Below are 11,270 nucleotides of genomic sequence, written 5' to 3'. Positions count from 1 at the left end.
TTGAACATTTTAATAACAAACATGATGAAAACAATGCAGTTCCTCCAATCAGAAATTAAGGCATGTTGCATTTCATAGTGGCACAGTTCAAGTCATTATATGAACTACAACCCGTAATTCTCACAAAAACAGTAAGTCATTGAAAATTCATAATGCTACTTTTACAGTGCTACATAGCCAGTGTCTCTTTAAAATGTTCAAATCACAGCAACTACTGTGCAATAAATAGCCTGTTGCTAAGGAGCTGTACAATTCCCTATAGGTTGGGTTCCTTAATGGTGTCGAGTCATGTAGAGGTAGGCAGCTTGCTAGATAGGAGAGTGGATTTTCTGAGGTCTTTCCAGTTTGACTGTGTTGGGGTCAGACTCAAGCATTTCACGTATCCAGTCATTATCTAAAGCTCCTTCGATAAACTCTTCGAGGCTGATGACAGCTACAGAAAGAGCAAAGTGGAGAATAGTTTTTAGGCAAGGACACTTGAATCTGCATGGAAGTGTTTAACATGTATTTACCATGATTCTACTTTATTATTATTATTATTTATTTCTTAGCAGACGCCCTTATCCAAGGCGACTTACAATTGTTACAAGATATCACATTATACATTATTTCACATTATACAGATATCACATTATTTTTTGCATTTACAGTAATGTTTACCATGCTATCATTGTCTCTGCCTTTATCATGATTTATCTAGGCTTTAAAATAGAAGGAAATGTTGGGAACAAGAAGAGGCCACTCTGCCCATCAAGAATCGTCTCTTGTTAGCCCTTGGGAAGAATATTTCAAGTTTCCATGCATGTATTACTCTGCATCAAAAGTGCAATTACAATTCACTGAGCATGTGCAGGTATCAGAGAGGCTGTAATATACTTATCAGGCACTGTGAAGGGCAGAAATAATATATACTGCACTTCACAAGTGCCAGACCTTGTTTACAGAGACGTGCTGGGGCCACCTTGGAACAATTCCAACCACCAAGAGCCCACCTCAGGCTTTTATCAGCTAAGAGAAAAGAAAAACCCCTCAACTCTCAAACCCACTTTCATGATTGCATTTCTCAAAGCTGCATTTATATATTACCTGCACATCGCCTTCCCATAGAAAAAAGAAAAATCCACAGAATTATACATAATACAGTGTTACTGTATACTATTCTTATAGAATACTACAGAATGTTTATGACACATTAGGTCATATTTATAAAGCCTTTACCACTATGCTAAGTTTACACCCATTTTTTGTTGAAAATGTAAAACAAATAAAGCAAGCAAAAATCTTAGGTGCATAGAACTTCTTAAATTACCCCCCAAATTATTATTTGAAGCTTTTTAACAATATTTTCTGTTTCTAAAACTGGTACGAGAACACAACATTGCACAAACCGAAACAAAGGGACTCACTTAATTTGCTGCATAGCAACTTTTTAAAAGCTAGCTAGCTTACGTTGTAGCAACCTTCCCTAATACACCTTCTTACCATTTCTGTCTTTGTCCAGTCTGCTGAATATCCAGTTAGTGCATTCTTCCACTGTTAAAGGGTTTGATTTTGTTAGAGAAGCAGCCAGACTCATTTTATACACAGCCTGGAGAGCACATGAAAAACATCAGGAGAATCGTACTGCTTCAAAACAGTGAGTGTAAACAGTATGCTGTGTGTAAATACACAGATGCTTACAGAATTTCTTACAGTATTAATACTGTGTGTAATACTGTACTTAAAAATGCATATAGGAGATTTAAAAAATGTACCTGCTAATTCTCTGTGACCACCATGTGGCATTATTCAGCCACAGCTGCATTGTTACCCAAAAGAATGCAATGGAAACAAGTCTGTCTGATGCCACCTACTGGGATAAACACTAATTACACCTAACTTTATTCATGGAATTCTTGTTTTTACTCAAAAATTGTCTTACTCTTCCATCTTTTACAAATGTTACACATGGTTTCAATTATTTCATATTTTAGACTACCGACAGTATCGGCATCCACCATTCTCAACAGCTTGTAATGTTTTAGGATAAAACTGGATTCCACAAATACAGACACACAAAATATCTGTTTGTGAAATAAAAGGTAGTACATAGTTATTTACTAAATTATAAATAAAATGTATTAAATGAAATAATTCCATACACGCTGGGCCAAATTCAACTTAAAATAAAAAGTAAATTTGCTACAAGATACAGATTTATTTATATATTCATACTGTTAACAGGCCTAATCTGAAACAAAAAGACGTGTAAGAAAAACTTTTTAAAAACTGTTTTTAAAACTATTAGGATCACCACCTAGTCTTATTTGACGGAACCTATCTGCATGTGATCTTGGAAACCCTAACAGTGTATCTAAAAGTAAAAGTATTATCTCTGGTTTACGCAGAAGTAAAAGACAATTGTAGGAAGCTTATAGTGAGATCTAGAGCAGAACATTGAAATAAGCAGAATTGTGTTATGTTAGGATTTTTTTTTCTTTTTTCTAATGAAGATCACTTCTTTTGCTTGTTGATAAATGTAATGAAGCAAAACATACCTGCATAATTTCTAGCATTTCCGATCGCGTAATAGCGCCGTCTTTATCCTTGTCACACAACTTGAAGGACCATCTCAGCTTCTCTTCAGGGGAGCCTTGAATCAGCATGCTTATAGCAGTCACATACTCTCGGAAATCAACAATCCCATCCTGAAGGGGTCAGATATTAGCATGTGAAGAAAATCTGAAGAAAAGGCTAATGATACAGTCAAAATTACTCAGAATTACTCATAATTCCATCCTTTCCCCTGCTTTGCCAAATGTTCTAACTTACAAAACCTGCTGCCTACCCCATTATTGTCCAGCGTTCTGAATATCTGCTCAGCATATTCTGAAGACTCACTGCCAACTGTACCATCACAGAAGTGTCTTTGAAATTCATGGAGAGTAATCAGTCCACGAGGGCACTCATTGATAAATTTTGTGTAAAGTAAAATAACAAACAGCTACCCTGAGCTACCCTGTGTGATCTATGCTGTGTGAGCTACGCTGTGTGAGCTACGCTGTGTGAGCTACCCTGTATGAGCTACCCTGTGGGAGCTACCCTGTGTGAGCTACCCTGTGTGAGCTATGCTGTGTGAGCTACGCTGTGTGAGCTACCCTGTATGAGCTACCCTGTGGGAGCTACCCTGTGTGAGCTACGCTGTGTGAGCTACCCTGTGGGAGCTACGCTGTGTGAGCTACCTTGTGTGAGCTACCCTGTGTGATCTATGCTGTGTGAGCTACGCTGTGTGTGCTACCCTGTATGAGCTACCCTGTGTGAGCTATGCTGTGTGAGCTACCCTGTGGGAGCTACGCTGTGTGAGCTACCCTGTGTGAGCTACCCTGTGTGAGCTACACTGTGTGAGCTACGCTGTGTGAGCTACCCTGTGTGAGCTACGCTGTGTGAGCTACGCTGTGTGAGCTACCCTGTGTGAGCTACGCTGTGTGAGCTACCCTGTGGGAGCTACGCTGTGTGAGCTACCTTGTGTGAGCTACACTGTGTGATCTATGCTGTGTGAGCTACGCTGTGTGAGCTACCCTGTATGAGCTACCCTGTGTGAGCTACGCTGTGTGAGCTACCCTGTGGGAGCTACCCTGTGGGGAGCTACCCTGTGTGAGCTACACTGTGTGAGCTACGCTGTGTGAGCTACGCTGTGTGAACTACGTTGTGCGAGCTACCCTGTGAGCTACCCTGTGGGAGCTATGCTGTGTGAGCTACCCTGTGTGAGCTACCCTGTGGGAGCTACGCTGTGTGAGCTACCCTGTGTGAGCTACCCTGTGTGAGCTACACTGTGTGAGCTACGCTGTGTGAGCTACCCTGTGTGAGCTACGCTGTGTGAGCTACGCTGTGTGAGCTACCCTGTGTGAGCTACGCTGTGTGAGCTACCCTGTGGGAGCTACGCTGTGTGAGCTACCTTGTGTGAGCTACACTGTGTGATCTATGCTGTGTGAGCTACGCTGTGTGAGCTACCCTGTATGAGCTACCCTGTGTGAGCTACGCTGTGTGAGCTACCCTGTGGGAGCTACCCTGTGGGAGCTACCCTGTGTGAGCTACACTGTGTGAGCTACGCTGTGTGAGCTACGCTGTGTGAGCTACGCTGTGGGAGCTACCCTGTGTGAGCTACCCTGTGTGAGCTACGCTGTGTGAGCTACCTTGTGTGAGCTACCCTGTGTGAGCTACGCTGTGTGAGCTACCCTGTGTGAGCTACGCTGTGTGAGCTACGCTGTGTGAACTACGTTGTGCGAGCTACCCTGTGAGCTACCCTGTGGGAGCTATGCTGTGTGAGCTACCCTGTGTGAGCTACCCTGTGGGAGCTACGCTGTGGGAGCTGCCCTGTGTGAGCTACACTGTGTGAGCTACCTTGTGGGAGCTACGCTGTGTGAGCTACCCTGTGTGAGCTACGCTGTGTGAGCTACCCTGTGTGAGCTACACTGTGTGAGCTACGCTGTGTGAGCTACCCTGTGTGAGCTACCTTGTGGGAGCTACGCTGTGTGAGCTACGCTGTGTGAGCTACGCTGTGTGAACTACGTTGTGCGAGCTACCCTGTGAGCTACCCTGTGGGAGCTATGCTGTGTGAGCTACCCTGTGTGAGCTACCCTGTGGGAGCTACGCTGTGGGAGCTGCCCTGTGTGAGCTACACTGTGTGAGCTACGCTGTGTGAGCTACCCTGTGAGCTATGCTGGGTGAGCTACCCTGTGTGAGCTACGCTTTGTGAAACAAAACATGTATTACTTGTGTAGAGTGTTTTTCAAGGGCATTAGCTGAAATGTTTTGCATGGGTCTTTGGGGTAAACCTTTACTTGTCCACCTAGCTGATTAACAGTCACTCACACACAAAGTGTATTCTCAAATTAATCAATTGCAAGAGACAAACATCCTGACTGCTTCAGAGTGCATGGCCATTACCTGCCAACTGCATGGAGATCCCATAAATATTTGGGGTCACTTATAGGGGGAGCAGTAATAAAATATAGAGTGTAGCAGGGCAGGGGCCCTGCAAGTGTAAAAATATTTGTTTTGTGACAGGGACTGGGTGAAAAGCCTCCCTGCCAAGCTAATTGTTTTTGTTTAATTTAATTGTTTAATTGATTTAATTATATTATTGTTTGATTTAATTATTATTTTTTAATTGTTTAATTGTTTTGGCAGTTGTAAATTGAGGCCAGCTGCCAGGTATAAAAGGAAAGCAGTCAGTCTGTCCAAGGCTGCTGCTGTGTGAAGAGTTTGACTGTGTGTTGTAGTCATTGAAAAAGGTACTGTGTTTAATGGTTACGGTTGGTTTATGTGTGTTTGTGTAAAAGTTTGTTTTGTATGTCAGGTAAACAGCTTAGCTGTCCTGCATGTCAGTCAGTGACCTGCATACGTTTAGTAAGTGCTCAGAAGAGCTAGGTGTTATTTTTGCTTTGTTTGATTTATATATTGTAATAAAAGTGCGTAAAGAAAGCTCTGAAAAATCAAGTTTCACTCGGTCACGTTTTTATAGGGGCACGAACCCAAAATAAGGCCAGTCTTGTCACAACAGTTAAATGGATCTTAAAGGGTAAGAGGAATGGGGTTTCCTACAGTTTGTTTATTTTATGTATTGTTTTACTTGTAGATTTAGTTTATATATTTTATTTTGCTTGCCAATTTTTTTTTTAGGAAACTGTTGTAATATTGAAAAGGCTGGGAGAAGTAAGTGGGAGTAGTTAAATGACAAAGGGTACTGGCAATCATAAACCAAATGGAGACATTTATAGGCAGCAGAGAGGAGATACTGCTAGACCTGGAGGTATTACCAGCTCAATGCATGCACAGCAGGGGCAGGAATGCAGAGGCCGCCACCTTACTTAGCCACAGCATTCAGCAGACCAGCGATGTATTTAACACCACTGTGTTAGCCAGCTACAATCATCCTTTCCTGAGGTCACTGTGTCAAAAACAAACCAATTTAGACACCTCATGAACTAAATGCCTTTCAGAAATAAGAATTAATAACATATGTTAGCTCCAATTGGAATCCTGCTTGAGCACAATTCTAACTGTCTGATATTAAGTAATAAAGTGGTCTGACATTCCTTTAATCTCAATTGACTGTAAGAGTTGACCTGCTTCCATACAAGCAAAAAAAAGTACTGTTTGGTTGCGTATACAAACCTCAATGTGGTTGATTTGAAACCTGATTGGTTTTGAGCAGGACATAGAAACGTGCAAAGACATTGCCTGGAGGTTTTAAATAGGTTTATTTTTCACAGATCAACTTGTACGGTTTAACCTCAAGCCTATCTACATATTTCAACTAGTAAAGTGTTGGCTTATAGTAAGAACCCAATGTGTAGCGTAGCTGTGAAATGTATTTGTTTACGACTGTAAGTCGCCCTGGATAAGGGCGTCTGCTAAGAAATAAATAATAATAATAATGTACTGTATAAATAATTAATACAGTAGCTGAAAAAATATCCTTTCTGTAGATGAATACCCTATAAATGGAAATAATCATCCCATATTGCATGTTCAGATAAGACAGACACCTGTCAGTTTTGCAAATAGTGTGTACCGTTTTCTGAACAGTCACTCCACGGAGCTCGCTTCCTCTTTTGCATCGAACCCGCGAAAGCGACCGATGCGACCAAAGCCGTCGCGAGGGAGCATGAGCGGAGACAGCAGACGAGGGATATCTCGAAATCATGAACCACAGTTAGCGGTGCGAGTGTGCAACCTCAAGAACCCTTGTGCCTAATGAAGGTATACAGGGATCTACCACATTAAGTCGGTAGAACCTGGTGAAAGTATGCAGAGTAGCCCAGCTAGCCGAAGTACATGGCTACTGAGGCTGGGGGCGGAGCCTGCTGCAGGGGCTGCCAGGGGTGGCGTTGCATAGGGATCTCACGCCCGGCGCCCTCCCATCGTTGCGGGTGGGCCCAGCTATTACCTGTCGCGGAAGCCTGAAGACGGTGCTTCATGTCGCCATGCGGAGCAGTAAGGATCGTCCGAGTCACTGTGTGTGTCACGGGTGGATGCCAGCGCCTCGTTCTCTCCTGTACCGGAGTTTAGGCGGGGAGCATTTAGGCTACCTGCTGAGCTGCCTCTCGTTCTCGATGCATTGCAGTATTTTCTCCACAGCCAACCCGAAGGTATGGCCAGGAGATAGTGGAGCGTCAAGCCACACAGACTTGTCCTCATCAGGGACAAAGCTGCCTGCAAGCCACTACAAGGCTTGCCAGGCTCAGGCCATCAAGATACGCCGTCAAGAGGCCTGCCATATTGGCCAGTCGCGTGACCTGCGCTTCTGCCGCATATGCCTTTTTTAAGTGCGTCTCAGTTACCCTGCATTGACTGTTAGGGCACCGAGGCTCCAAAAGGCGTACAAGCACCAAGGAACATCTGTGAATAAAGCACTGGTGCACCGAAGTATCGAGGGCACCGAGTGTGCCGAAGCACAGAGGGGCGATGAGACAAGGGGTGTTTTAACTGCACCAGCAGTAAGCAAAAAAACACACACACAACAGCAAAGCTGTGGTAGAAAATAGTCGTCACGCCAGGCAGAAAAACTGTGAATATTTTTTTATTATTATTTATTTATTTTAAAAGAATTTGGCCAAGCGTACCGCGACAATCTGGCGGAGTAAACTCAACAGCAGGACGAGGCAAAGCCGGTCCCGGTGGAGGAAATCATGTGTCTCTCTTTTTTTTTTAACTGCAAATAACTGGAGAAAAAACACACACACAACAGCAGATGCTGCAGAGTTAGAAAATAGACTAAATCGCAAGCGATGCAGGCTGTAGAAAAGAGAGAAAAGATTTAACGAATCGCGGTGCACACCGTTTACAGCTCAGTTCACAGAGTTTCTGATTCCAGGGAAGTAGTAAGCCGACCTCCAGCAATATAAGATATTGCAGGGGAACTCCAGAAAACTTGAGTGAGAGCTCTATTACACAGACTCAATCACAGCAACTGGACAGGTTAGCATACCTACCTTACCTTACCGCAGTAACAAGCAAAAGTGGAAGTGAGTTCCGTGGAGTGTTTGTTCCCTCGGGAGGCGGGATCGAGGACATCACTCCCCAGAGGGGTCTGTCGGCAGCTCTTATATAAAATGCTCAGTGAACACCTGACTTTTTTGTGGGAACAGTTTTACACTACTTATCCACTAGAGGGCTCTATGCTATAATACAGTACGATGAGCCGAGGCGCTGTTGCATATTGTATTGTGTTGTTTATAGTCAAAGTAAAACTTTGTTAATTCTACCAGTTTATCAAATAAGACAGTGTTACAGAATTAAGTATAGAGTTCAAATCAAATCAAGGCTGTTTTTTTATGATTTTCTTTTTATTTTAAATATTTTAAAACACACCCCCACCTCATGTTGGTATGTTTTTAAAGTAATACAATTGTCAGCTAAATTACAATCAGCTGTATTATAGTCTTCTTTGTTTCAAATATATGAATCGGATTTAGATCAAACAACCACTTAAAGTCGATGTGAACACATTTAGTGTTTGTTTAGTACTTTTCTTTGGTTTGGATACGTTTACCCCAACACATTATTGACATCAACGGGCGGATCTCTTGAGATTTACAAAATACAAAATGCGCAGGGCTACCATTGTGGCTTCCCAGCATAGGGTTGTCATAACTCAGGCAGCTGGGTTAAAATTAAATAGGAAATTAGAACATATAACTTTTATTAACATACTATAGCAAAACTATCACTCATTGTCGTGAAAAACTTATAAATAATAATAATACAAAAATAATTTTTTAATTAAAAAAAAAAAAAAAAAAAAAAAACTTTCAAATGATCCTTTTGTAGCAGGTGGGACATTACGACCCTGGGGAGGTGGCTTAGCCTTAACTAATTAGATTAGTGGTTAATTATCACCTGATTGCTTTTACCTATAAAACGCCAGGTCTGGCTGCCTTTAGGAAAGGCTGCTTAGTTTCTTTAATCCTCTCCTCCTGGTCTGCTGTGTTTTCCGATCGGAGTTCCATGTGCGGATTGGTAAATTGACTGCGCCACTTCATCCAGTGCAATTTCATTTTATTGCTTAATGGTTTGTTTGATTTAAAGTGCTTCTTAATCTTGCTTCCTGTTTGTTTAGGACTGCGGTGTCTGTGTGCACCGTCTGGAGATACTGTTTATATTTTATATACATATAGGCCCTATTGATACTTTATGAATTATGGCTGGTATTATTTTGTAATCCATGGTGCCAGACACTGTTTCACCAACCGTCATTCTGTATTTTATTGTTGAACAATCTTTATTGTATACTGCTTTGTTTGGCAGTTTCTTATTTTTTTTTTAAATATTTTTTGGTTACTTATTCCCGGTTCCTTATTTGCGATGTAGTTGACAAAGCAGCATGTCCTTTTTCTGTGTGTTTTAACTCACTTACACATCTTGCTCAATTAATATATTGCCACTATTTAAAAAATAATCGCTCCTTCTTTAAAAAAAATAAAAACGAAAATATTAATAACAAATCTGTATCAGCAGCATAGCTGTACCCTATATTACCCGCTTGTTTCGCTCCAATTTCCACCTTAGACGCCTTGCTCACTAAATGTCGAAGTATCCCTAGATAGGTTATTGTCTCCTCTTTGGAAAAACATTAACGATTTTAGTGAGCAAGCCGTACCCCACGATCAGCAGCACCCCAAAGTGTAGCCCATTATAACCAATAGAGAACGCATGGGGGCTTGTCTTTGATGCCCAATTTACCCCCCTTAGACGCCTTGCTCACTAAATATCGAGGTATCCCTAGATAGGTTATCGTCTCCTCTTTGCAAAAACAGGGGGTAAATGGGGCATCAAAAGACGTGCCCCCATTATTATTATTATTATTATTAATTTCTTAGCAGACGCCCTTATCCAGGGCGACTTACAATCGTAAGCAAATACATTTCAAGTATCACAGTACAAGTAATAATACAATTAAGAGCAAGATAAATACAATGACTTTGGTTGAAGCAAGTACAAGTGTGACAAAATACGATTCAATAATACAGCAGATAACAGTGTCAGTGATAGTTACATCAGGATATGATTAAATACAAAATACTACATATTAAACACTTGGCAGATTACAGTACTCTAAAGTACAGGATTAAATGCAGTAAAATAGGGGGCAGATAAGAGCGAGTAAAGTGCATTTAAAGAAGGGTGATAAGTGTCCCAGAGGAAAAACAGAGTAGTTCTACAGGTGCTTTCTGAAGAGGTGAGTCTTGAGGAGGTGCCGGAATGTGGTCAGGGACTGAGCAGTCCTGACATCTGTAGGAAGGTCATTCCACCACTGTGGAGCGAGGGTGGAGAAGGAGCGGGCTCTGGAGGCAGGGGAGCATAGAGGAGGTAGAGCCAGTCTTCTAGTGCAGGCGGAGCGGAGGGTCGAGTTGGGTTGTAGGGAGAGATGAGGGTCTGGAGGTAGCTGGGTGCAGTCTGGTCAAGGCATCTGTATGCTAGTAGAAGAGTCTTGAACTGGATGCGAGCGGTCATCGGGAGCCAGTGGAGTGAGCGGAGTAGTGGAATTGCGTGGGAGAAGCGAGGCAGAGAGAGCACCAGGCGGGCAGCGGAGTTCTGGATGAGCTGAGCGGACGGGTGGCGGACGCAGGGAGGTCAGCCAGGAGGGAGTTGCAGTGGTCGAGGAGAATTAGGACAGAGGAGAGAGAGACAGCTCGGGCAGACTTTAGTGAGTTGGTGACAGACAGGAGGGCAGTTTCAGTGGAGTGAGCAGAGCGGAAGCCAGATTGGAGAGGGTCGAGCAGAGAGTGGTTGGACAGGAAAGCAGAGAGCTGGCGGTGTACAGTCCGCTCGAGGGTTTTGGAGAGGAAGGGTAGGAGGGAGACAGGACGGTAGCTCTGGAGGGAGGTGGGGTCGAGGGTAGGTTTTTTGAGGAGGGGAGTGATAGAGGCTTTTCTGAAGGCAGAGGGAAAGAGACCAGAAAGGAGAGAGGTGTTGAGAAGGGAGGAGATGAAGGGAAGTAGAGCAGGAGCAGCAGCTTGAAAGAGGTGAGTGGGGAGGGGGTCCAGGGCACACGTGGTGGGTTTGTGACCCTGGAGCAGGGAGGAGAGGTTAGAGTCTGAGAGGGGCGAGAAGGTGGAGAAGGAGGGTGAGTTAGTAGGGGATGCAGTGGGTGTAGGGGTTGGAGCAGGAGGGGGTGCGGGGGAGGGAGAGGTGTTTAAAGAAGAGAAGAAGGAGGCAAAGTCATCAGGGGAGATAGAGGAGGGAGGAGGAGGGGGGAGGGTTTAGGATGGAGGAGAAGGTAGAGA

General features: G+C 43.3%; 1 protein-coding gene across 1 annotated transcript; it reads right to left on the bottom strand.

The window, feature by feature from the left end:
- Positions 1 to 6,962, bottom strand: LOC117414578 (guanylyl cyclase inhibitory protein-like). Its single transcript, XM_034024341.3, has 5 exons — positions 6,828 to 6,962; positions 2,828 to 2,983; positions 2,538 to 2,687; positions 1,483 to 1,588; positions 1 to 433 (listed from the first exon to the last, which is right to left on the bottom strand). Exons 1-5 carry the CDS (start codon positions 6,960 to 6,962, stop codon positions 309 to 311), a joined length of 672 nt encoding a protein of 223 aa, XP_033880232.3. The 3' UTR covers positions 1 to 308.
- Positions 6,963 to 11,270: the final 4,308 nt, after the last annotated feature.

Source organism: Acipenser ruthenus, chromosome 7 (assembly GCF_902713425.1).
Source record: "Acipenser ruthenus chromosome 7, fAciRut3.2 maternal haplotype, whole genome shotgun sequence".
In the NCBI taxonomy this organism is placed as follows: domain Eukaryota; kingdom Metazoa; phylum Chordata; class Actinopteri; order Acipenseriformes; family Acipenseridae; genus Acipenser; species Acipenser ruthenus.
Note: the sequence above shows the minus strand (reverse complement) of the source record. Positions and strands in the feature narration are given on the sequence as shown.

Coding starts and splice junctions, on each gene's coding strand:
- LOC117414578 (XM_034024341.3), bottom strand. CDS start 6,962: ATGAAGCACCGTCTTCAGGCTTCCGCGACAGGTAATAGCTGGGCCCAC. Junction 2,984..6,827: donor AGGCTCCGCCCCCAGCCTCA/GTAGCCATGTAC, acceptor AGCTCAGGGTAG/CTGTTTGTTATTTTACTTTA. Junction 1,589..2,537: donor AAATGCTAGAAATTATGCAG/GTATGTTTTGCT, acceptor TGTGCTCTCCAG/GCTGTGTATAAAATGAGTCT.